Source organism: Amblyomma mixtum, chromosome 4 (assembly GCF_055824585.1).
Source record: "Amblyomma mixtum isolate Tamu chromosome 4, ASM5582458v1, whole genome shotgun sequence".
In the NCBI taxonomy this organism is placed as follows: domain Eukaryota; kingdom Metazoa; phylum Arthropoda; class Arachnida; order Ixodida; family Ixodidae; genus Amblyomma; species Amblyomma mixtum.
In genome coordinates this window covers 68,460,036-68,487,567 of record NC_143015.1, presented here as the reverse complement: position 1 = coordinate 68,487,567, position 27,532 = coordinate 68,460,036, and the positions used below count along the sequence as shown (strand labels likewise).

At 47.0% G+C, this 27,532-nt stretch overlaps 1 protein-coding gene and 1 pseudogene across 2 annotated transcripts; one reads left to right on the top strand and one right to left on the bottom strand.

Moving 5' to 3' along the window:
• Positions 1–2,262: 2,262 nt before the first annotated feature.
• On the bottom strand, positions 2,263–17,509 carry LOC149346775 (uncharacterized; annotated as a pseudogene). The gene is made up of 4 exons (XR_016282556.1): positions 16,445–17,509; positions 9,044–10,880; positions 3,412–3,712; positions 2,263–2,361 (listed from the first exon to the last, which is right to left on the bottom strand). The product of XR_016282556.1 is annotated as an uncharacterized LOC149346775 (transcript).
• A 5,208-nt stretch (positions 17,510–22,717) lies between these two features.
• On the top strand, positions 22,718–23,884 carry LOC149346774 (uncharacterized). Its single transcript, XM_089541419.1, has one exon. It carries the CDS (start codon positions 22,718–22,720, stop codon positions 23,882–23,884), a length of 1,167 nt encoding a protein of 388 aa, XP_089397545.1.
• The last annotated feature ends 3,648 nt before the right edge of the window (positions 23,885–27,532 follow it).

Below are 27,532 nucleotides of genomic sequence, written 5' to 3'. Positions count from 1 at the left end.
TGGTTTGCAAGTACGCCCAATCAAACATGTAGTTGATATTATTGCCCCCATCCTCACCCACATTTTTAACATGTGTTTAGAATCAGCAACTTTCCCAGCGAGAATGCAGTGCACAAAAGTTACTGTTCTGTACAAAAAAGGAGATTGTAATGAGCTGGGAAATTACAGGCCGGTATCTATTTTACCGATCTTTTCAAAGCTGTTTGAAAAAGTCTTGTATTCGAGGATGGCAAATTTCATTGAAAAACATAATCTGCTAACACCACACCAGTTCGGTTTCCGTAAAAACAAATCAGTTGAATTAGCGTTGCTAGAGCAGAAAGAATATATATTAACGGCGTTTGAAAACAAAGCAATAGTTGTTGGCATTTTCATGGACTTTTCTAAAGCCTTCGATTTAGTTAACCATAACATTTTGCTGGAAAAATTAAGTAAGTATGGACTACGAGGGCAGGCACTAGCTCTTATGAAATCCTACCTATCCAATAGAACTCAAGTTGTGAAAATAGGTGCCTTTACATCGAAAGCTAAAGCTGTCAATTGTGGAGTGCCGCAGGGAAGTATTTTAGGACCTTTACTTTTCAATCTCTATCTGAATGATATCGTCACTATTAACCCTAAAGCAAAATATATTATCTATGCAGATGACACTAGTATTTTTTTTGCTGGCAATGATATTAATCTTCTTGTTGAACAATGTAACAGTGCAATGAAATCCTTAGAGGAATGGTCAAGAGTAACTGCAATGAAGGTAAATGAAAGCAAAACAAAAGCGATTATATTCAGGCTGAAGAACAAGCACATACCTCCGCATCAAGATATTATAATAAACTCACGATGCATCGCTTTAGTAGAGAATTTCAAATGTCGGGGTGTCACCTTTTCCGCAAATATGTCCTGGGATAATCACGTTAAGCATGTTCTAAGCAAAAGAAGTCAAATAACTGGTGTAATAGGTCGTTTAAGGTATATCCTTCCCACACGCATCAAACGTTTGCTTTATCATTCACTCTTTCAGTCACACTTGAACTATTGTCAACTAGTATGGGGAAACACAACTTCCACTAATATAGAACACATCCACTTGTTACAGAAAAAGTATCTCCGACACACATATAATGCTTCTTATACTGCTTCCACCTCAACTTTCTTTAGCAACTCTGGTGTAATTCCAGCTCACAATCTATATAGATATCGCTTAAGCCATGTATATAAACTAAACAAGAAATCCACAGGAATATCCACAATATACGTAACCTATCCCAATTACAGGACAGAACTCCAAGTTACCTTACAAGACACTTCGAGGATTGGTCAGTACCAATGTCACGTTCAAGTTACGGGAAACAGTGCCTTAAGTGCACATACCAACGCTTTTGAATTATTATAATTCTTTCCGTTTTGACCTTTTTGACCTTTTCACGGCAACCTACAAGGACCTCCGGCAGATGTATTTGGTTTCTATGTAATGTTATCTAGCCTTGCTGTTGTTTTCTTTTGGATTTGTAGAAGTGAGTTCCGCTGTTGTTTTCTGTTCTTTTTGTTGTTTTCTGTTGTTTTCGTTTACGAGTACTAAGTCTGTATCATATTAAAAATGTATGTATATGTTTGCATATGAAGAATATGTTATGTGAATCCGCCACTCTGACAAAATAAGGGATTGTGGACCCGTCAAGCTGTCCGAGGACAGCTTTTTTCTGCAATCCCCCCATCTGTATTTGATGGCAAATAAAGATTTCATTTCATTTCATATAGGGGCTCTCGCCAGCCGAGATGAGGGCTCCTTGCTACTGGAGTATCTCTTGCCAAAGCCGTAGCATTATGCGAATATTCAAAAATTTCAAGCTGCAACTCAAAGTTCTATTCGGTGATTCGAATGAATCAAACACCGCATGTTCAAAATTATTCGAAACTGGCGGTTAGTTATTTGAATAAGGCATATCCTATTTTTCTACCGCGACAATTCCAATAACACAGGCCAATCACGCCACGCATCATGCTGCTGCGATCAGTACATGCACTGGATAGAGGATTGAGACCGCAGTGCTGCCCATTCGAGTGGCTGTGTTCATAATCCTCATACGTGGCCTCAGAGATTGGACGACGCGGCACTGCCCAAGCACGTACAGATAACCCGGTGCTATGTATGATCTCGGAGGCCATGCTTCGGAAGGCATGCTCCCTGTAGGGAGGGCTCCTTTACAAAGCAAATGATAGTCCTTGGAGGGCTATCCTAGAGAGAGCGGTGGCAATAACCTTGTGCTAGCCCCGATCGGATGTACTGGAGAGTAGGCGCTCCCAGTAATCTAGGGCTACCTCTGGTGCGGGAGGATGTGGGAATGAGGGGCAGGTGAGTAGTATCTGTAGAAGGTGTCCAGGTTTGCCACAGAGCTTTCAGGTGGGTGGAAATTGATCAGGAAAGCGGGCGTGTAGGACAAGGTATGGGGTTGTGATGGCAGCGACTGCGGCTCACCTCGAACCAGTGGGCTAGGCCGTGCACTTTCCTTGTAATTCTTTCTTCATTCGCAACAACAAGATAGCTGTAGTGCTGCCTGCGTCAAGGTTTTTTTTTTTTTTACATTTTATTACGATAACAAGGGATGCGCACAAACACTGCACCGATACCTACAAAGGCTAGCGGCCGGTCCGATACAAAAATTACTTTCAGCCGAACAGTGCGGAAGATTAAAGAGTTAATCAGGATGTTCGAAGCACTCCAGAATGCGTGTGGTGCGGAGAGATAGCCACCCTCTACCACTCCACATGGGGCTGTCGGGCAAGCCCGATAGAGCCCAAAGTTAGAAACCCGTCAGTCGAGCATTGGGAGGAGCTTCTGTCCAGCTCCGACCCGCAAGACCAGCTTGCGCTGGTTTAGCGGGCCGAGGAGGCAGCAAGAACCAATGGGATCCTGTACCTAGGAACACCACCTACTGATCAAGACCCCAACCCCTAAACCCCGTCCCATTCTGCGGAATAAAGTTTTATACTACTATACTACTACTACTAATCATGATGTTCATGAATAGTGCAGGTTTACAAAATACGCACCGCAAAAACAAAGAATAAGATAGGAGACTGCAAGAAGAATACAAAGAATACACTAGCAAAATCAAAAAAATATGAGTACACAGAATAAAAAGAGAAAGAAATGCCAAAACAAAACACACCAAAAAAATTAGGTATCAAGAATTCAGAAAACAAGAGTGTCAAGCGAAATTTGATAACACTTGTAAACTAGTGAGAAGCAGAAAGCCGCCGGTAAGGATTACAGGCATTGTGGTCACCGCAAAAGTGAGCTTATATGCACACTGACGGAGGTAAAAACGGTCTACGAACTCAGTAAACGGTGCTTTCTTTAGAATAAGTGTCCCAATTTAAATGTGGGACACCCCCCCCCCCCCCCCCCCCCACTGGCTCTCTCTAAGAGCTATACTTGATGTTTTCGAATTGGAGATGGCGCCGGATCTCTCTCAGGCAGTACTCGTTGAGACTGTCCAACTGGGCTCGTCCGTCTTCGCGCGGGTAGCACTCGATCCGATCCCACACGACGCCGACGATTCGCATGAAGACGTGCAAGTCTTTCTCCAGGCTCCGGATTCCGTCTCGGACCATGTCGGCTGCCTCGGCGTCGGTGACAGAGAACACCTCGGCCAGTTCGGCCATGAGCGCAGGCTGCATCTGGACAGTGTGTAAGGCACTAGGAGTGCGCAACCTGTTAGAAGGAGAATAAAGGAAATTATTTTTTAAACAACCCTTTTCCCTAGGTTCCCCCCGGCTGATAAATCATTGACGAAGAGTCAGGCCACCTCTTGGCGCCGTCTCCAAACACATATACTCCAGGACCCGGTTATGTGTAGTCTTTATAATCCGGGACAATATTCAAATGAATGGAGAGTATGTATCTAAAAAGCGGGTCTGGAGCATACCAGTAGGAAATGCCCTCGTGCCCCTCTAGTGGGTAAAACAAACAGTCGCTTGGCCAATGAGAATCTCTGCTACTCAGCTGCGATACGGAGACAGACAAAGATCGTCCACCTGGCCGAAGACGCCGCCAGGAGCCAAGACCTTCTGGCCGTCGCTTAGGCGAAGGCCTAATGCCCCTCAAATTATTTCAAATAAAATTTTTCGATCCAAAATCTCTCTTTGGCTAAACCGATGATAGAAATACAAGAGACAATTAGAGAACTCCGTCGAGGAAACCTTCACCAACTGTTCGCTCTGAGTTATATGTGTCCTATTGACCGCGGCGTAAAAGCTTTAAACGCCATCTCCGTTTGTATTTTTTTTTTCACACTATACATGTGGCTCTGCCGCCGCCGTGGCTGAGTGGTTATTGTGCGCGGCTGGTGATCCCGGCAGCGGCCGCCGAATTTCGATGGAGGCGATATTCTAGAGGCTCATGTACAGTGCGATGTCAGTTTACGGTAAGAACGCTAGGTGCTCGAAATTACTGGAGCCCTTCACTACGCTGTCTTTCATAGCGTGAGTCGATTTGGCACGTTAAACCCAAAAAAGTTACACCTAAACGTAACCCCGCTTGCTTTGGAATAAATATACAGGCTCCACCATCACTCGGTCGTAGGGAAAGCAGGCAAACGGGGGAGAGTAAATATATACAGTATTTATGCTTGTTCATTAAATCGCGATATTAAATGTTATGGCGCGAAATAGTTGCAAATTTTTACTGAGTGATACCAGCGGAACGTAGAGGGCGCGGTTCGCGCCACGCGTTCCTACGAGAAATGGTCTTTGCGAGCGGCCGGTAGTAATGGCAACGATACTGGGGATGATGATTCTGAGTCTTGAAACGCGCGCTGCCTGTGTGAGGTTTCTTGCGGAAAGAGCCTGTCTCGCAACTAAGCTTTTATTGTTATGAGTTGGATATATATTTATACACACAAATAAAAGCGGCGCATGTGCGGAAGGCACGCAAGGCATAAAAGGCATGGCAAAAGACAACCTCGAAAACAAACAAAAACGAAAAACATTAAACCCACCATAGGTATACTGACGCCGCTACCTCCAAAAGTGACACACCCCGAATTTAAATGCTATATCTTTGTCATAGAAAAGGATCAACGGACTGCCAACACATATATCTTCTTTTTAAATTTCAATAAAATACTTGTCTATGTTTTCCTGCGGGCGCTGATGCCTGTAGCCTGTAGCTCCTTAGTATTTTTGAACAGTGCTTAACCAGCGCCTCCTTTATTTTTACAATGCCAGCCGCATCGCTCACTTCGCAATGGGAGCCGTCGGTACACCTCATTTCAGTTAGTTGCCGCGCTGCGGCGCTAGCCAGATGGTGGCACTAGGTGGCACTGCTTACGTCATGCTTGCGTATCGGCGCGCGGTGGTGATAGCGGTGTCCTACTCCTACTCCTGGCATATGTCAGGTTGTTGCTGTCTATCCCTTCTTGTGTAGCTCTCGCTTCATCCGTGGCGCGGCGCTTCTTCCAACGGCAATCGGCTGGAGCGGCAGCTGCTCGCCGTTTGCAGAGGTGGCCTGTGGCGATCGGAGCGCTCCGCCTATCCCTTGAGGATGGCGGCTGGCATACTTGATGCGCTGTTTGAGGTACTTGCGCTACTTATTGCTCTTCCTTGCCAGACGAGTAAAATGTTAAAAGTTTTAAGGCTCGTTCGTTTCGTGGCACCATTGTTAACGGAAATTGTATTGCGCGGGTAAATGTGGTCCGCGAAGCTGACGAGGTGTCCTCGCAGAAGCAGCAAAATGGCACCGGATAATTATCTGCAGCAGGGCTGCTGCTTTCAGTTTTGTGTGAAGAGTGGGCAATTTTAAGCTCGTTTGTGTGGAGCGGGGGAACTTCGCTGCATAGACAGTACAAAAGAAGTTGACGTTTACGTGCATTTATTCACATATATTTACAACAATTTACAGTAATATTATATACAACTCTTTGTATTTATAGCCATTCACATTTTTAGAATTGGTGCTTGTATTAGCAGGTATTTACAGCCTTAAGAAGTTTGCATTGTAGCGCAACCACTTTTGTACGCACGAGGAGGACAAAGCCTCTCGTGCGCGAGCGGAGCTCAACAACAATCAAAACACACTTAACGCCCGGGTGGAGACGCCAGTTCGTGCGCCCTCATGTGTTTGGTCGCCCTCTCTTGCGGCGCCTAACGACAACGCCGGTAGAAGAGACGCTGACGCGGCGCCGAAGAAACGCTGCCTTGCGGTTCGGCCTTTACGGTGACTGCCCCTGAACACGCGCTGAAGAGGTTTTGATTTCCGCTTTATCTGCCTCTTTTTATTCAGGCGCTTTTCTTTGTTTTGCACCGTTTTATTAGCGCCTGGTTGCAGTCAGGACCAGGCAGAACTTCCGATATGCTTTGGCAACAGCTGCTGCGCCATATATTTGCGAATGAAGTTCATTTTTCGCTTCTCAAAACAATCGTATAGCTGCAGGCTGCCAATGACAGAGAATAATGTTTATCTAGTCGTCGTAACAATGACAGCTTATCTTGACAAAAGTACAGCTACGACTTGAAAGCTATTCTTGTCGGGTAGTCTTGAAAAATGCCTTGTCGTGAAGATTTGCCAAGCCTTCTTCATTTCATTCTCTAATTTTCTTTACTGAACGTGATAGAATCCAAAGCCAAAATAGCATAACTTATTACTAAATACGTTTACCATCTGATTTCATATTTTCGCCAAGCAGTTTAAGTTCCTCTCCCGGAATGTTTCAGCGTTGTAGCTTAGCTAAAATACCGACATGATTCGGCAAAGCCGCCACAGCCTTCCGTTGCAAGGCCAACGCCGTTGCGCCGCACTGTCTGACTCCTTTTAAAACCAGCGCCTGAAGCGGCTTTGCGATGACCAGTGCTTCACGATGAGCAGCGCCACGAACAGCGCGCTCAATGACGCGTCCATACCTGACAGGCAGCCTGATGGTCATGAAGGATGCAGAGCGCCGCCTCACGAAGAAAGATAGAAATGATAACAAAGTGGCCTCGTCCGCTTTCCGTTGTCTGGCGCCACCCAGATGGTCCTCTCCCCCACAGATGCACAGCAGGCGCGAAAGCTAGCCGACGGGGGAGAGTAGGAAAGGAGGACAGGAGAGGGTTTGAGACGGTCGGATCGGCCCTACTCGGCAGGCATTGTAAAAATAGAGGAGGCGCTGGCTTAACACACCTTCTTTTCACTTTTAAATTCTTAACAATTTTCAGTTATGCCCGATGGAACAGCATCCGATCACAAGTTGTTATGCTCCATGACCACAATGCCCAGGCGTCGCCCTGTTTAGATGTTGCTTATTGCCTGAAAAAGGGTAGTTGAATCGTAATGTGTCACTTTAGGAGGTAGCGGCGTGACTGTGGCTATGTTGCCTTTTTTTGTTTTTGAAGGCTTTGTTTCTTTATGGCTTGAATGCCTTGCGCACCTATCGCAAATGCTTCGATTGTCTTCGTGTGTGTATATACCATCTCCCTTCGCAATTAAAGCTTAGTTGCGAGGCAGAGCTTGGAGAGTTTACTCTTCCTTTGTCCGCAGTCCGTATGATCTGAATTTTGCGTTCAAGATGATCAAGAGACCATGGCTCCTACCTTTCCAGCCGCCATGTAGTGGCCACCTGAGTAGAAGAAGAATGGCATATTGCCTAAAAAGGGGCTCGAGACGTGCATTTTCCCCTACATCTGCTCATCGGTAACCTATTATCATCAGCATCATCAAGCCTCTGCCATGTCACTCCAATTAACCATATCATGTGGCAGCCGTGGCTAACTTATCTCCGCAAATTTCTTAATCTCGCTTGCCCACCTAACTTTCTAAGAGAGAGCCAAGCTGACCTCCATTGGACTGTAGACCATTACCGCTAGCGATCATTGGTTATCTTGTCTGCACGTTTAGATACCGTATACCCGAGCCTATTTCTTCTCAATTTCGACTATAATATTATCAACCCGAGTTTGTTAGCGGATCCACTCCGTTACCCTTAAGGACCAGCGGTTATCTTACCATCGCATTACATGCCCTGCCCAAGCCCATTTCTTCCTCTACATTTCGGCTAAGATGTCATTAACCCGCGTTTGTTCCCTCACCCACTCCGCCCTCTCCCGATCTCTTAACGTTACACCTATCATTTTCCTTTCCATAGCTCGCTGCGTGTTCTTAACTTTAGCTGAACCCTCTTAGTTATCCTCCACGTTTCTTCCCCATATGTGAGTACCGGTAGGATACAGCTGTTGTATACTTTTCTCTTCAGGGATATTGGTAAGCTACCATTCATGATTTGAGAGAACCTGCCATATGAGCTCCACCCCATTCTTATTCTTCTAGTTATTTCCCTCTCATGATCCGGATCTGCGGTCACTACCTGCCCTAAGTAGACATATTCACTTAGTACTTCCTGCACGTCGCTACCAATTGCGAACTGCTGTTCCTTTGCTAGGCTGTTGAACATTTTTTTTTGGTTTTCTGCATGTTAATTGTTAGCCCAAAAAGTTAGGTGGGCGGATGAGATTAAGAAGTTTGCGGGGATACAGTGGCCGCAGCTGGCAAAGGACAGGGTTAATTGGAGAGACATGGGAGAGGCCTTTGCCCTGCAGTGGGTGTAGTCAGGCTGATGATGATGATGATGTTAACGGATCCGCTCAGCTCTCCTCCTGTGTTTTAACGCCTGGCAAAGAAATACAGCTGCACAAATGCTGTGTAGGACAAACGACATGTCTTGGTTTCAGAGGAAAATTTTCCGCAAATTAACAAAGGACGGGAGGGAGAAACACTCATACACACACCAGCGCAGCAGCACAAAGCTGAGAGAGCACTACTTCGAAAACCCGTACGCCTTGCGCGTATGAGTTAAGCCAGCTGGCTGACAGACCGTAATTTTAGTCTGTCGTAACTCTCACCTAATTCCCGAGCAAACGTGAGGAAAAATTACTCCTTTCCACCAGCGCCACGTCGTGCAAACGACCGCTCTAACGTGATGCCGTTAAAGTCACGTCCGAAACAGTTTGCCCGCAGCTCATAAATGAGCGAGCTCGCAACAGTGATACTATAAATGAGCAATCTCACACGTACCTGTCGCAGTGGCCACCTGACAGGAACTGAGAAGCACGTGACACCAATCCGTCATTTCGACGCACCGTGTACAAGATGCTGCAAGTGTCGAAGTCTTCCTCCCAAGCCTCGCTGTCAAGTGAGACGTCCGTCAAGCTGTAGTTGTCATCGATGCCGTCACCAAGGTAAAAAACGAAGTCTCTCATCGCGCTTCCGAGCCGAAACCCTCCTCTTCGAATGTTCTTGCTGTGCTTGACGGCATCTGCAAGGCACTTTGCTTCCTCTTCATTCAACCAATTTGTCGACACGTCAAGATGTACTATGCTGGTGTTTCGTGCCAGTGACTTTATTATTGCGAGGCAGTGTCCCTGAGTCTGTGGATGGAAGTGATTAAATTCGATTGACACGAGGGAAAGTTCTCTAAGCGTCCCTGTTTCCTGAATGAAGCGAGCGAATAGGGAACAGCGACTTGAGGTAAGCGAATGAATGTCACATAACAGTTCCAAGGAAGAGATGTTGTTAACTGAAGGCCAAAAGTTTGAGCAAGTCTCCAGTGGCGCTAGGTTTCCATCGTAAGGACCAAGTCGAGGTGCTTCTGAAATCACGTTGTCCTCTAAGAACGAGACAAAACGAGTGATATACAGGTAGGTTAGCTGAAATGACACAATTTTTTCTTCAGCACAGTTCTCACGCAGGTCATTACAGATTTCAAGGAACTCATCTTGGTCATTGTCCTCAACATCAATTATTACTTTCTTGGCATTTCGCTTGGCGGACAATGATTTAAAAAACAGCTTCCAGTGGTCGCTGTCCCACATGGCAAAAGGCACCTTAAGTTCTTCCAGTGTTTCATTTTCCCCGAAAGCCGTAGCCGAGCAGTTCAGGAATCCCATTTCAGAGTCGAATTCTTTAGCTACACTTAATCTCAATTTGCGCAGCACTTTGTTTTTGGCAGCAACGTTCTGCAATAGGTCTCCACATGCTTGGTCGGGGTTAATGTCTTCCAGCTCAACAATCAAAAGTGACTCGTTCTGCACAAGCGCGTCCAGTACCACCCTCAAGTAATGTTCGGAATCGTCCCTCATTCCTTTCACGGTCAAAGCAGTGAGCTTACATTGGTTTCTGAGAAAGTCTGAAAACTTGTCGCAGCATGGTGGAGAAGCCGCACTAATGACGCTCGAGTTGACTGACAGTTCCTTCAAGGAGAAGTTTGCTTGCAGCGCTTTCAAAAACGAGTCGGCATGCTCAGCACGCAGGCATAATTGAGGCATCTTGAGGCAAGACAGCGCTTTGCTAGACCGCAGAAGACTGGTCAGCGAGTCCACAACTGTCGTGCAACTGTCTCCCCTGTTCAGGAACACTAGTTCTTCCAGGTTTCTGAGTTTTGATAAGGTCATCCATCGCAGCTCACTCCAGAGTGCCCATGTGGGGAACGTCAGAGTCGTGATGGAAGTACTTCGCCGCAGTGCCTCGCAGAGGTCTGCCTCGTCTCTCTGAGATGTTAGAAAAGGGTATTCGAAGGCACCGATACAGCGGTGTGTTGCGATGAGCCAACGGAGAAGGGCTATTTGGAATCTGTTAGGAATCGATTTATAGCTAAACCTTGAAATGGATAGCTGTCCTGCAGATCCCCTCATCTCACGCATCTGATACCCTATGTTGAAGAGGAATCCATTCCAGACGCCGAGCTGGTCGACGATGTGGCACGTTTGGTGACGGGTAGCTGTGCAATGGAGACGGTGCTTCAAAGCTATCAGACCGAAGCTTTCGAACTTCGGTATGCCGAACTGCTTTGCCAGCTCCTCCGGATCCGGCGGAAGCACTCCATTTTCCGAAGTGTAATGGTTCGCCATTGGACCTGCGGGCAACATTAGTGTGCATTGCATCACAGTGGAAGTAAAGAGCATCGATACTTTCTCCCTATAATGTTTCCGCTGCACCGGCTGTTAACTATTTCCTCAAAGAATATTTTCGTAGTCATTGTCATGTGCTGCTCTCATATTTAACCTTGCTTTCGTTGACGGAAGTTTTACGAAAAGAATACAGGAGAAATTGGCTGTAATACACTAAGGCGGTGATAAAAATACATTTTCCAATTATGGACGCAATATCCATACTTCCCGTATTTTAAAAAGCTTTAGGAAAGCTAATACATAGTCGTGTGTCTTCCATTATCAGTAAGCACCCCATAATTACAAGCATTCAGTTCTGATTCATGGAGGGCCTCTCTACAGAACGTGCACTTTTGCTACAGAAAGAAGAAATATCGGAGACTTTTGAGCGTCAAGAGTGCACTGTGCGTGTGTTTGTGATCTATTCAAAAGCATTTGACTGAATTAATCACCATAGCATCTCTGAAAAATTGAACCATTACGGTTCCGACGAGTTTTTCATCAATTATTACAATCGTATCTTCAACACCGTAAGCAGAAAGTATGCATTAACCATCATGCTTCGCATTTCAGCAATATAACATGAGCTGTACCTCAAAGAAGCATACTGGGGCCGCTACTCCTTTGTTTATATGAACGATGTAGTTAACATAGATAATGCCACTAAATTCATCACTTACTCTGATGACCCCACATTGCTTTTCGCTGGCCGAGATCAAACAGAGGTAGTTAACTAGGCCGACCGTGTTTTGGCAGGACTTACCTTATGCAGCACTGCAAACTCTCTCGAAATTAACGCAACTAAAAGAAAATCCGTGCTGTTCCGACCGAAAAACCGCACAATAAACAATAACTTAGCATTAAAATACGAACATCACAAGTTCAAATATTCTCTCAAATTAAATGTCTTGGCGTACTCTTTGAAGAACATATGACCCGGAACATGCACATAGATTTGGTCGCAGCCAGGAGTTCGCGCGTGTGTGGTAGACTCGAGAAGTCACAATATTATTTACCTAGAAGGATCAAACTCATAATTAACCGTAGTTTACTCGTCTCCCACATTTCCTGCTGTCATTTGGTTCGGGCAATCACCACTTTTACCAACATTACCAAACCTCATAAGATTCAGAAGGGAGGAGTGCACCCTATAACTAAATCTCCGCGTAGCTGCCATATCGAATTCCTTTTTAAAAATTTCAATTTACTTTCAGTCCCTCGCCTTCATAAACTGACCCTTTTTACGCGCTACAAAATAGCCATAAAAGCATAACAATTTTTTTAATGCTGTTTCGCGTCTGGCAAAAAGAAGAATAGCGCGTGACACCCGCATGTTGCCAGAGTTGGAAGTTCGACGCACTCGCACTAACTACAGAAAGCAAATGTTTCGTTTCTTGCTTCTCAGTTACTAAAATAGTATTGTGTAGGTTCATTTTTCTGGAAATTTCTTTTTTTCTTCCTTTTTGTTTGCTTTTGGTTCCAATTTCCTTTTCCTGGTTGCTTGCGGGCATTGTACTTAAATTCCTGCACTGAATACGGTTTCCTGCTGTGTCAGGCTATGTAAAGTGTATGGGGCTCTGGGCCTGGTTAAGCCGTTTGTGTGGCTTTTAGTCGACCGCCCCCAATATCGATGTACAAGATGATGAAATAAAGAAATAAAGAATTTGAATTTGTAAGATGCAACAAAGCTCGCCGCCCAGCTTTTAGGGGTGGTTGTCAGCGGACCTCCGCGAACTAGCCACTGTAAATAGCAGGATTTCGAAGAGCAGTGTTGCTAATGGTGCGATAAAAGAGCTAAGCTCCAGTCAACACTTCTCTGTGCCAGTTATGAAGACGCTATCCTAGAAATTTCACCCGGGCCGAGCGCCTACTGAATCTTCTGCTGCATGCGCCTGTGCTGCCCACCTCTTTTGACCCACTCTATTACCAATGCAATGATTTAAATGATAAAAAAAATGGCTGAGGCTTAGCTAAGGTTAAGCCTAGTCAGATGCGAAGCATATTGATGGCTAGGCTTGGTAATACATGGCTTTCCTTGGTTGAATACTTGGTCATTTTAATACAACCACTAGAAGTGTAGCAAGGATTGCCGTGGCAGCTATATACGGGATAATCGGTGAATTCACTGCAGAGTGTACAACCGCTGCCCCAGCACCGGCTACAACAGCATTCTTGGCACCCATGGAAAGTACATTGGAAACACCCTTAGTTATTCCACCACCGCCACCATTCCCTATAGACTGTCAGCTGCAGCGCCTCTGATGTGGAGCCTTTACCGCCGCGGCCGACCGCGCGAGCCGGCAGCCCATCTCTCCTCTGCTGTGACGTCCTGTTGTCGCGTGGTCAGCCGCCGCGCCTTTGATGTGGAGCCTCCACCGCCGCGGCCGACCGCGCGAGCCGGCAGCCCATCTCTCCTCTGCTGTGACGTCATGTTGTCACGTGGTGTCACGCGGTCACGCTAAAGATCAATGGTAGCTCCACCGCCACGCTCGACGGGCTGTAGTGTAGCTCTAGTAATATGCTTTACATAAAACTAGCTCCACTCTGCTATTCTGACAGCTCCGAAAAGGAACCCGGAACATTCAGGATTTAGAAAGAACTACTTCTCAACGCCTCTTACCGATGTGTGGGAGACACCACAAACAGAATTGCCACTGTATGCTTAAGTCCCAGTAACCAATGAGTAATTTGCCGTCTTATAACAAAGTGACTCCAATTAGGGGGATTCCCATAAAAATTTGGCCAACAGTGTTGCTACTTAGAATTATTTATCAATAAAGCCTCAACATACCATATGCTAGCAATCCCGGTTAAATTAATTGGTAGAGCGACTGCTCCGGCGACGTGGAGGTCCCGGGTTCGGTCCTCGGACCAAGACAAATTTTTTTTTTAATGTACCGCAGCCGTTTGGCTGCGCCTGGGTGGATGGCAATCAGTAGTTTGCTCTCTTATTGCAATTCACGCCACCTTGGGGGATTCCCCTAAACAATTGACCAACCGCGTACATCTCTACGACGAAACTGAATCATTCGGAGAGTGTCATATTTAGAAAGAAAAAATATTTTATGATAAAAACGGGGCCCAGAATGAGCCTTGCGATTTTCGCAAAATACAAGCGTAAATTTCTTATAGTGAGCCCGCTTCCTGAAAAGTTTTTCTCCCTTTTGTCCAGTTTAACCATTTTACTCCTCAAGCAAAATCAACCGTTTCTCGTTTGTGATTAAAGTTAGTAACTAGAGAGGGCAAATAAATGCATTCGGCCATACAATGCGCAAAACGTTCTCGCATACCGCTGTTCCACACTGCTCCATCAAGGAGCGGATTTTGTGTACGCAGCCGTCTCAGTGCTTTCCTTAATAACGGCCGACCACAGAGGTCGCACCACTCGAACTAGACCGAATGGTGCTTAGTGTGTCTGTTCCGGCGGAAAAATGCTTGGCCTACACGCAAGCACTGAAAAATCGTTCACTCGAGAAATCCTGCCTGCCAAATAACAGAGGAATGCGAGGCTTAGAGAGGGCGAAAAACAGCAGCCGGCCTATTAGAGTGCACCGACAAGTCGTAGTCGTCTGACATGTACGCTCGCGATAACATCACCGCGTTCAGAGCGATTAGGAACCGTCGCTTTAGCGCGCGGCAATGTAAACCGACCCGAACACTCATGACTCACGCGGCAAGGCATCCGCGGAGGAAGAGGGAGGTGCGGAGGGAGAAGAGCGAAGGTCACAATCGCTGGAGGAGAGGCGAGCCAACTTCGCGCTGCGCTGACACGTGACAAATATATAGTAGATGGTGGTCTCTCCATATGCAGGGTGTGTCGCTTAAAACTTTGCGCAATTACTAAAAACCTAGAATTTTTGAGTAAGAAGACCGCTTTTTTCGGCATAGCATTGTCACCGATGGAGTCCATCAGAATACAGATAACAAGTGCTAACCAGCTGGCTGGTTAATACTGAATAGTTAACATTTTAACTATTACTGTTGGAATTTTTAATAATGAATTAGCATATAGCGTACTGTACGTAATACCAGTACCAGTTCAGAGAATTTCAAAAACAGTTTCCCTGGGCGCTGTGGCGCAATAAATTCTGGCGACAGCGGGCCAAAATATACGCCCTTTGGAGAAGCTTGCAGGCAAAAGCACCTCTCGAGTACATGTAACTGATCGAAATGGCCAAAATTTCTTGGACCAAGGCGCCTAGGGAAATCGCGTTCTCGAAATTATAAAAATTGATATGGATATTACAGAGGGCTGCACGCCCCTGAACGATTATGGAGCATAACAGCAATAGTTGAAAAGTTAACTATAAAATATTAGTAACCAGGCTGCTGGTTAGCACATCTGAGATGTGTTCTTATGTACCACACCGCCGACAATGCTATGACGAAAAAAGAGCTCTCTTAACTCAAAACTTGTGTCTAAGGTGAAACACCCTGTATAAGGGCTCCTTCGCCCATGTTAGCCTCAATTCTTGTTGCCACCGAGATGCGAAACCCGTCGACATTCCCGGTATCGCCACTCCTCACAAAGCAGCCGCGCAGTGAGCATGCCATCACATTCTAGTTCGCTTTAGTACGACGGATTGCAGCGCTGAAAGGAAACCCGGGTAGGTTGGAGGCTAAGTGGCTGAAGTGTTATAGAATGATAGCAATGCTACGCTTCAATCAACAATGCCAACAAGCTGGTTTTTGTTAATGTCATTCCAGAATGGCTCACGTACAGGCACAGCCCATTATTCTCCGCATTTCGAGCTCAATGCTGAGAAGAATTTTGCGCTGCGACCACCTGTACAACTCGGTCTCGTAGCAGTGCTAAAGCTCTAGCAGCTTCTCAGCTCTAGCAGCCCCAGCTGTCAGCACAGTGTCTGTAATTGAGGAGACTGAGAAAAACTTCAGTACAGACCGTGAATAACGCCTTCCCGTTCAAAAGCGCTCGCGAACATGAACAGAGTCTGTGAGTACTGATTGGTGCCAGCTGACGTGCGCGCTTAAAAATACGTCTCCAATGCGGGACTTGGAGTGGCAGGGTTTGCTAGAACGTACGAGTTGTAGTAACCGGTGCAAGAAATAGTCGCGCACAGGAACCGACATTTTCATATCGGAGGGCATATATTTCAAACAGTGCGATACAACCAACGTGAAAAATTATTGAGTCTGGGCCCAATTTTACGGTCGGTAATAAAGTCGCCGCACACCGTGCTCATTTTACAGTGATTAATGCCATATTTCACACGTAAACGATTCGTGAACCATTTCTTTCGTCAATGACAGTTCTGCCCGCGAATCACAAAACTCACTGCTAGAGACATTGGCGCATGGAAGTTGAGAACAAAGAGGTTCCTGAACAATGTTATCCTCAGCAAAGGAATCCGCAAATGTGTTTTCGGGTTCGTAGTGCGTGCATTTTTAGGCGCCGCCTCAAAAATGGGCATAGGTTGCGCGTACGAGCACATCATCGTCGTAATTAGGGATGAGTTGTGACACGCGCAGTGGCTAAGACAGAATGACATGGAATACACGCGATGCTTACATGAGATTGCATAGGGCAGCCAACAGAGAAGAAGACCGCACCGTTCTTTCGACACGCCCGCCAACGCAGCTGGCAACTGCACAAGCGAACAAGTGACCCGAGCCGTATCGGCCGCAGGCGCCCCATCCACTACGATTGGTGCCCTCTCCCATATAGATAGGAAATGTTCCGTTTATACGGTGCCGCCGTCTACAGGCGGAGAGTAGCAATCAGTGAGCACTTGATAGGGGAAGGCAAAGCGCGGGATATTAAAGTGCTCAAGAATAAACCGCGTAGGCTGCGAAGCACGATTATAAAAAGTAACATAGAAAATATGGCTCCTGAGGGAAACATATTAGTTGGAATGCTTACGAAACAATTTCGATTGGTGATTGATGAACTGGTGTGTGAGGAGAGTGGCGTTGGGCTACCGTTCACGGGGGGACCGGACATGCTCCGTTTTCTGTGATTGGCCGCTTATTGCTTTAATCGAATACAGTTGTCACGCGAAATGAAATGGAAAATCGATAAGTGATTCTGATACAATAACGCCACAATTTAAGTGTACTTTGACGAAAATCAAGATTAAAGGCATAGGCTTGCTTCATAATTCACACAACCTGCAAGGAGTTTCAAGGATCAACGATTGTTTTCTCAATAGTAGAGATCTAACATGCGGCGACCCACCGACAGGCAGTCTACTGTCGGAGACAAGAGAAAATATATATTCCCATTTTCTGGCATATTTTCTTCTCGATCGCACAAACGGTGGCATAAGAACTCACAGTTGGGTAAAGTTAGGGCATCACCGACAATGCCGACGTGCTGAGTGATAGCTTGGGCATTCTGCTGCCCGGAAAGTCACGTTATTTCAAGTTTATAATTTCACATCTCAAGATCATGAGTAATCACCATGCACTAAGTTAATACTTTTAAAAATAATCATCAGAGACTATAGTTTCTTGGTCTTGTAATTAGTTGTCAGGTCTTGTGGGCTTAACGTTCCTTGCATTGCCTTTCGGTACGTTTTGGAAAAAAAGACATTACAAATGACATTATATTCTTGAAGCCCAGTAACCAATCGCGGTCGCCTGTGCACAGCACTGCTGTCAAATTCTGAGTATACTATCGTCTCTGTGAAGTCTATACGCATATCGCGCGTTATCTGTATCGACTTCAAGCTATTATTTACGACCACGTATGAGCGTCAGTTTTTGGCGTTCCCCTCACCTTCCTGTTATCAGGGGTCTGCTGTCGTGTTCCAAATGTCAGGATTAGAAGAGGTCGCTTATCAATCGAAAAGAAACGTAGACATGGCGAAGAACTGCGTTGTTACACGCTCAGTCGTGATCACAGCACTGGAGCCGGGTATGCGCACATTTAGGAGAGGTGCTTTCCACTGCAGCGCAGAAAATATTGTCGAAAAAATCCAGTGGACTGACGATACGAGGCCGAGAGCATGAAGACGAGAACCTTCATCAACGCGCCAACCCCGAAGGCGTATATGCGCATATGAATATACGCCTATATGCTTCCAGTCCTTATGACGTACGCTACAGCCAACCATCATTACTATTTGCAACGTCACTTGGCATGCCCACATGCTGTACTAGGATGGACGTAAAGGTATATAACACTTATCGAAATATACAGCCAGTAGATGCCGCTGCAGCTGCATACTCCGTAGTTGTGCGTCTACGGATGAGGCCGACCCAAACGAGTCGCTTCTCTGTATTACGGGCGCAATCGCTAAAAAAAACATTCCTGCGACTGCTGATAGTGATGATAGTCAGAGGGCTCCCACTTCTAGCTCGGCTGCTTCGAGCGCCACCTCGCCTTAGTTCTAATCCCTATTGCTGTTCTATGTTTAGCCACTTCTATAAGAAACATCCAAAACGCTTGGAATTCGGTCGTGGCGTTTGTGAGTTATTTTGTGCGCTGTTTGTGAGTTTGTGAGTATCTGCTATTTGTGAGTTTTTTGTCTGGCGTTGTTACCTTAAGCGAACCTCAGTTTCTATATAGTCTTTCCCGTAGGCAGATATTTACCGGGTGACGAACTGTGTGCTGACGAACGACGGTGAAAAGGCCGCATTTCCAAACTAGCCTCCTTCGACTGGCGTGTCACGAAAACCTTATCGTCTCAGCTGAAGAACTCCCGTTCTTTTCTTCATCACCTATTTAATATCGAGTTAGTGCTACAAGGCCACCGCTTCAGCAAACGGTGACAGAAAAACAACCTTCCTACTCAAACGTTCCATATGAGCAGCTCGTATGGAATTGTGGAAATATGGAATCCATAAGGTATAGAAATATATATCGATATCCGTGTTTTTTTTGAGGAGCCCATACGTGTTTCACATAATTCCACACTGTTTTCATACACTGTGAAGATGTCATACGGAGTCCGTAAGCTTCCATACGTGCTTTACATGTAGTCTGTATCAACTCCACATGCTCTCTACTGGTCCACATGCAGCCTATGGACTTATGGGACTCGTCATACGAAAGCTTTCAGTAGGGCTGAGCGCGAGAGAGATGGAACACTTGTGGGAGGCAGCTGGAACAGCAGTCACGGGGAACTGCTCTGGATCTTGGGAGACGGATAGTTGTTCTTTCCGCAGTTTGACTTCGTTGTTTTACAACAGATTCTAACGGCGCAAGGGAGCGGGTCCAAGTACTTCAGAGTGTCGAGGAGTGCGCTTTGAGGAGGTGCAGGCTTTCGAGCGACTGCTGCGGCCAGGGACGTTGGAAGTATATTTTCAGTGGGGGGGCCTGAACAAGTTTCTTTATACTTGTTTTGTATATGTACTTAGGATTTTCAGATATTACAATCCAAGTTTGGCTCGGGAAAGAATAATTAACTGTGTGAAAAAAAAATTGTTTTGCTTACGCAATGTTTCTTTGATTGCTAGATGGTGTATATTTACAAGCATTAACAAGGAAAAAAACTGCAAAATGAATTTCCAGTGCGCGCATGTTTATTGACTTTTGACAAATTTACATATTTAGGCATTCGCGCATGAGCAAAACCATAACATAATACAACAATTTAAGTACCCCAATAAAAGCAAACTCGCTACAGTACATGTATACAGTTATCAATAATGCACGCAAGCAGGAGACAATTCGGACAGTGCTGCCCTTGCTTGGTGCTTAGGCGGGTCCAAAGGCTGCTGCTCGCTCTACTGTTCTGTTCACAAACTCCTTGATGACGTCGTCTAAATTTGGGAGCGCCGTTCCTTCTTTTTGTACTATATGCAAAATCAAAAGATGCGATAACCTTTTTTGAGTCGTTCGGTTGCGCAAATACGTTTTTATTTTGCACAGAACACTAAAAGAGCGTTCCCCAGAAGCGACACACGCTGGTAAAGAAAACAGAAGCTGAACATACCTCGCGACCTGATCCATCAACTCGCCCATGTTTTGCGATTCCCTTTGTAGGGGCTCCAAAATGCCTAGAGTTGTAGCAGAATCAGTACCGTTTAGAAAAGCTGGTAATAGCATAAACTGCGCCGAGAGTCTGCACAAGTCAAAATCAACTGCATGCACTCCCAAAGCTGCCTCTAGTTCATCTGCCGTATACCGACTTCCTCCAGCGGCGCTGGTTAAGATGTCTTCTAGTTTTCCGAGCTGTTCCATGCTCGGCTGCTCAAAACGGTGTTTTGTTTCACTTACGATTGGTCGGCAGCAGCGAAATACTCCTTGCGCAGCGCGGCCTTAACGTCAAATGCAACTGGCTGGACAGGTCTATCAGTCGTCTCATACCTCGCAGGAGGTTTTGTCGGCCTTGACATACGAGGTTCCTTCAAGCCTAGGCGCGCTGCTGCTGTGCTCGTGTGCTGTCACAGCTTCTCGAACGCAGTTTCAGAGCGAAACTGGGAGATCGCCTGGCACGGAGCCTGTGCTGCCTTTTTTGCACCTGCGGCGCAATATGTTGAGCCCTGGAGAGCCCTTGCTAGTTCTTCACAAGGCCCAAAGAAGGCTACGGAAATGTGGATACCTAACAAGGTTTCAAATTTCTGCAAAAGCCAATCGCAACCTCTAAAAAAAGCCTTGCTGCTTTCGATCACTGAACCCGGTGTCTGCAAGAGCTCCTTGAGTGTCTCTTGGACTCTGGCGTAATTCTCGACGAAACTTTGCATCGACTTGACTAAACCGATCCATCGTGTCGGGCAAACCGGCAGTAACTTATTTGGCCTTGATCCACTCTCCACAGCTGACTCGCGTCCACGTAGGAAGTACTATGTTAGCATAAACACTTCTGCGGTTTTTGGAGTCAAGGACTGCGTTGGAAACGTCCTGAACAGTGCTAAGAGCGTCTCTTATATGTCGCAACTCCTGCTAGCCTCTTGCAGTACCAGATCTAAACAGTGATTACTGCAATTGACATACAATGACCGTGGCTCACACTAACTAAGTCTTTTTTTCACACCCGAAAATCGGCCGGACATATTCGCCGCCCCATCAAAGCAGTGGCCACGTACACAGTGAAAGTCTATGCCGAGGCGCAAAATCATGTCCTTGATGGCCGAGTACAGGGTCTCAGATCTACTTTCAGGCGCGTTATACAGACCGAGATACTCTTCCCGAACTTCGAGATTATTGCTCTGCAATAACTGCTCGTCACCATTTTCATCGGTTGTTCCATCAGCAATGATACCAAAAAATGGACTAGTCTAAACGTCCTCTACAATTTCTCGTTCCACATATCGGGCCATAATCTCTATAAGCTCATTCTGCATGTCACCGCTCACCCATTTATTTCTCTTAGTCATCCACGTCTTAAGGACCGGGGCATCCTCCGATCTCTCGTCGAGCAAATCGAGCAAATTTCCATCACATTTACCTCGTCCTCGAAGAGCTTGACCTTTGCGGCAGAGGTAGAGGACAGAGCTGACTTTGACACCAAGAGCTTCCCTGGCCTCCTCCCCCTGTTTGTTGTATTGCTGCCAAAGGTGACGCAAAACAACAATGCCTGCCCAGCATGACAAGTTTCGGATCGCGGAGGCGAAGTGAAATTTGCTCTGTTCATGTGACTGGATTCATGTGACTGGAACTTCTAGATAGCTTTTTTCCAATTGTTAAAACCAACCTTAACAAAAGTTGGTTCCATACTTCCAGCACTGTCCCCTCTTTCATCGAAATGTCGACGACACTCGTGACACAAGACTACGTCGCTCTTGCTTTCATACAAAAGCCAAGGAAATCGCACAAACAAATCACGTTGGCACGATCTACCGCCTCGGTTTTCGGGAAACCTGTAGGTTTCGGCTTGAAGTGACTGACATTCGTACAGCGCTGAATCGTCCTCCCTCGATCGACTTCTTCAATTCGTGAAGGCAATTGGCGAATGCACATTGCTTGTTTCATCAAAGCTGGTTCCTTCTGCTGTTCGACGAGAAGGCCCCGGTGCTGGAGCTTCTACAAATGAAATCAAAGACGTATGGTAACATTTTGCTTTTCAGAACGGGCTCCTGCTCGTATTTTGGTTTTTTAACAAGCGAAATCAAGTTCCTTCAACATTTTCCCGAATCAATATATAACAAGAAAATATCATTAGCATAGCCGATAGGCGACTTTTCTTTTGGTTGGAAACAGGGGCGTAGCCAGGGGGGGGGGGGGGGGTGCCTATGGAGCTTCAGCCCGCCTTCAGCCCGCCTGTAGGAAGCCCCCCCTCCCCCCCGAAATTTTTTTCGAACTGTCCCGCACCGCTGAACAAAACAATCCACCGGCGCCGGAAGTCCTGCATTTTGTCACCTGCAATGTCTTTTTCAGACTAGAAAATACATTTTGTTGCGAACATTGCTAACTCGGGTTGGATTTCGTGGCAACGTTCATGCACCTGGAGTCACGTAACGCAAGCATCAGATAGCATCATATTGACACCGTCCATTCATCGTCGTCGTTCTACTATAACCACGAGAGCGCGGAATGCGCGCGCGAGCTGGCCTTAGAAAGGAAGAAGTCGAAGTGTCTGGCTGCGAATGCTCCGCTTTTGAGACTGCTACCGACGTTCGCTGCAGTCACCTACTTTGACGTATCCAACCGAGCCGGACGTACTGCACCACCCGTGACATCTGGTGGATGTGCTGGGTAACGCATTCCATGCCTCGGACTCCCCCAGCAAGCAGGGATTCAAGTCCTCGAGGGTCATCTGCCATCGAGGTGACGCCTGTACACCACGGCAGCCGCCGGCTCCAAGGCCTTCAACCCGAGTTTGGGCTTCTGGAGTCTCGCTCAACTCAAGCGGTTCGTTCAGCGCCATCATCGACGACCGTCCAGCCCGAAATAGGCATGCAGACGACGATTAGTTCCCCTTCTGTTGTGCTACAGCAACCTCGGGAGCCACCGATCTTCCAAGGTTCTCCAGGCGAAGACCCGGAAGACTGGCTGGAGAAATTTGAACGCGTGGCCCGGTACAACAGATGGACGGATGACTCCAAGCTTCAACACGTGTTCTTTTCGCTGGAGGGCGCAGCTCGTACGTGGTTCGAGAACCGGGAGTCGTCCATAACGACGTGGAACGTATTTAAAGACCAGTTCCTGAAGGATTTCACCACGGTGATTCGAAGAGAACGGGCCGATCTGCTCCTTCAGTGCCGAACTCAGCTACCAAATGAAAGCATACTGGTATACTTCGAAGAGATGGCAAAGTTATTTCGTCGAGCTGACCCGGACATGACAGAGCAGAAGAAACTCCGGTACCTTATGCGAGGTGTCAAGGAGCAAATCTTTGCCGGACTGGTTCGCAATCCACCGAGCACGGTCGCAGAGTTTCTGTCGGAGGCAACCACCATGGAAAAGACACTCGATATGCGGTTGCGGCAATACGAGCGACAGCCTTTGGCCATGACTGCGGCAGCCACGGACATCAGTACCACCCACATGCTTCGCGAAACCGTAAGAGCTATCGTTCGCGAGGAGCTCCAGAAGCTGTTCCCGGCTACGCCGCCTGCGCCAACGGTTTCTGCTCTATCCGAGGTTATTCGGGAAGAGGTGCAACAGGCGCTTACAACACCAGCTCCCTTTCAGCCGTCTACAGCCTCACCGCTAATGACATACGCCGCTGTTGCTCGTCGCGCACCACCGCCGTCGCCGAGTCGCCTTCAGGAAACCCCGGCCCCTTTTCGGCCGCCACCACCTGCTCGTCTTGCTCCAGGGTATTCCCCCCGTAAAAGTGACATCTGGCGCACTCCCAACTACCGTCCACTCTGTTATCACTGCGGTGAGCCGGGACACCTGTACCGAAATTGCCGGTATCGTCAGATGGGCTTGCAGGGGTTCCCTGCCGATGCACCCCGTCCGCAGCCTGGGCAGCGACCCAGGGAAATCAACGACTATCTGGCCGCATCTGCCGGAGGGACACGCAGGTCGCCATCCCCTCGTCGTTTCTCTTCTCCTCGTCGGTCTTACGGTGACTTTCCGCGGGGAAGGTCGCCAAGCCCCCGCCAGGAAAACTGAAAGCAGCAACCTTTGAGGGGGAGGTTGCTCACCGGCGAAATGTAACAGACCCTCCTACGCCGCAACTAGGTGGCCACCCGATGCCCCGACCGACTGCAGTCCAACACCGTGATACGCCGACTCGACGTGAATGCCAGCTGACGAATCGAAGTGAACCCGCGCCGCACCGCAGCCGTGACCGAACACCGCGCCGTACCTCTCCCACGACGTCTACGACAGCAAACCTAAGCATTTCCCTCGACGGAACAGACGTCACTGCACTCGTCGACACAGGGGCGGATTACTCTATCCTGAGTGGAAATTTCGCCGCAACTCTGAAAAAGGTCACCACTCCGTGGATCGGCCCACAGATTCGTACAGCCGGGGGTCACTTAGTTACACCGACCGGGACTTGCACATCAAGAGTAGCAGTTCAAGGCGCAACCTACCTGGCAACGTTTGTTATACTCGAACATTGTTCACGTGACGTCATTCTCGGGATGGATTCCTTGACCGAGAATGGAGCGGTCATCGACCTCCGGTCAAAGGCCGTGTGTTTCTCCACAGAGAACGCAATACACAGAGATCCAGACCATCCGACCGCACTTTGCATCCTGGATGACCACGTCACCATCCCACCTCGTTCGAGTATTATGGTTTCTGTCGGCGCCAAGACTGTGCGGAATTTCGAAGGCGTCGCGGAAGGCAACCAGATCTTGCTTTTTGCCAGGAGCCTTGCTGTCGCCAGAGGAGTCGTTAATCTCGTCGACGGAGAAACAGAAGTGCTGATAACCAATTTCGGTGGTGCACACCAACATCTGAACGTGGGAACCGTTGTGGCTCACGTTGATGCCATCGCCCATGTCAGCAGCACACCCAGTATTTCCACAATGTCGTTGTCGCAACAGCAGAGCCCAGTCACTGGTTTCACGTTCGACGTCAATCCAGCACTCTCCCCGACGCAGCAACAACAAGTTAAAGATCTTCTTCTGCGCTACGGCGACACCTTCTCGGTATCATCGCGTGTTGGACGAACTCACCTAGCGAAGCATCGCATTATTACGGACGATAACGTGCACCCTCTCCGACAGTCCCCCTACCGAGTGTCTCCCGCTGAACGCGACGCTATTGGCCGCCAAGTGAAGGAAATGCTCCGCGACGACGTAATTCGTCCTTCCCAATGACACCGTCCATTCATCGTCGTCGTTCTACTATAACCACGAGAGCGCGGAATGCGCGCGCGAGCTGGCCTTAGAAAGGAAGAAGTCGAAGTGTCTGGCTGCGAATGCTCCGCTTTTGAGACTGCTACCGACGTTCGCTGCAGTCACCTACTTTGACGTATCCAACCGAGCCGGACGTACTGTACCACCCGTGACAATATGATCAAAATTACCAAGCGAATACGAATATTTTGAGGATATAAATAACCGATCTTGATTGACCTTGCTTATTGAAAGCCCTACCCACGCGGCGTTTCTCAACACACACACTCGGATATTGGTTATTTCAACCTGCGGCAGCATTCGTGGCTTTCGTTTGTCCTTCTCTGTCCTTTTTAGCTAACTGCTTTTATTTTTTCTTTGAACCAAACGAATACCCTTCAGTAATATGGGCGCAGAATAATACCCTTCTGTAATTATGGGTGCAGAATAATTGTCACCTTGCAGGCAGTTAAAATATACGTACTTTCGTATTGATTTCTGCATTGTTCCTCTATTATTGTAACCATATGGTGTTGTTGCGACCGCAGCATGGCCCAAGTACATATCGCGACTTCAGCTATCATAGTTTTGTTCTTGCGTGGATCGTCGGTCTTTCCGTTTGTAAAGTTTACTATGTGCGATTGCGTAAGATGTTTATTCGCCTTGTTTGACGCATTATATAGAGTGACTTTTGCTTAGATACGTAGATTTAATGGAGACATACGTGTATTTCAATATCTTGTTGCGATGTTTTGTGTACATATACATAGAGTGACTTTGTTTCCATTGGCACTTTTTTGTCCTTTATCAGTTGTATCATCGCTTATATAATACTCCAATTTGTCATCGAATTTCTAATGCATGTTTTGCACAACTCCTCGTTTATGCATGTGCTCGTTGTTGCGACTAAAATTTCAGTGCAATTACTCGCAATATATGGCCGCGCTGTAACTGCTCCTGCGCAGTACACTGGAACGAAGGACAGCGTCGTTGTGGTTTTTTTGTGGCCGCTGCATATGTACAAAAAGTGTAAAGTTCTTGACCGACAAAGATTCATTAAAATCTTTGCCTATATACTTGCTAATTTTATGGCATTTACGTTTTTCATATCAGCGGCATGCACTGCTTTGCTGGTTTCGGATTGATATAGTTCTAGACTACATGTGATATTTTCTTCACTTATTAAATATGCAAAAGCATGGAAGAATTGGTACCAGTTATGTCTGCCATGGCTTTTGGGACATACGAATGCATTCTTTTATTTTAAAAAATGCATATTTTACTTGTCTACGCAGTGCGTAGCGTTGTCTAATACCCAGTGGCTGTCAATATGGCAATGCAATTATTATTATTGCGTTTTATGCCTCCACAAATTCTACGAGGATGCCGCGCTGCAACATGACCCCCCCCCCCCCCCCCCCCCCCCCGAACAAAATTTCTGGCTACGCCACAAAAGCTATTGTCAGGAATGTACCTCTCTTCTCTTATAGGCCGTCTAGCCTGATTTGCTATTTTGCCTCATAGTAGCGTTGGTAATCTAGCTGTGTTCGCAAACGTTTGTTTCCATAACCTCAATGAAAGGCGAAGTAATCAATCAAACATGCATCTACAAACGTAAAAGACAAACAGAAAAGACATGTTGATGATGGTGAAAATATTTGAAATGGAACTAAAAATTTTTGTTGGTCGCCCTGTTCCTGGAGTCCATTCGAGCTTGCAGCAACACTAGCCTTTTGGCCAGCTCCTGCTGAACCTTGGGGTCTGACCTCAGCAGCATTTTTCACACCTCTCAATTTTAGGTTCTTCAATTATTTCTTTTTCTGGGCTTTTTTGGCAGGCCCACACCATACGGTATAGGCCCGCCTCTCTTTTACAGTGTGCACATTCTGGCTCATAGCTTTCCGGGTAGAATGCGGGAAGTCTTTTTCAATTTGAGTGTGCGTTCATTTGTGTTCTTCTCATTGTTATTTCAGAGCGTGCCACGCACTTACGCAGCAACCGAGCAGGTACTGCGCTCCAACATCCAATTGATTACCAAACGCATGGCCAAGATACGGCCCAAGGCCGAGACGTGAAAGTGATTTTATCATCTCTGGCTAAGCCTTGCGCGTTCGTATCGACAGAGCAAAAAAGATGCTGCCGACCTCCTAAGCCTTCTGCTAACCGAGCACAAGGCAAACGTCCGATTGGAGACGAAGGTTTAAGCTTCATGCGGTTTAATGTCCCAACGTTACTCGGGCTATGAGGGACTCCGAAGTGAAAGGCTCCGGAAATTTCGACCACCTGGGGTTCTTTAACGTGCACTCTCATCGCACAGTACACAGGCCTCTATAATTTTGGCTCCATCGAAATTCAACCGCAGCGGCCTGGATCCAAACCGCCTTTTTGAGTCGCAAGCCGAGTGCCATAACTTCTCAGCTACCGCGGCAGCTTTTCGATCCGAAAACCTCTATGTTATCTCCGACAA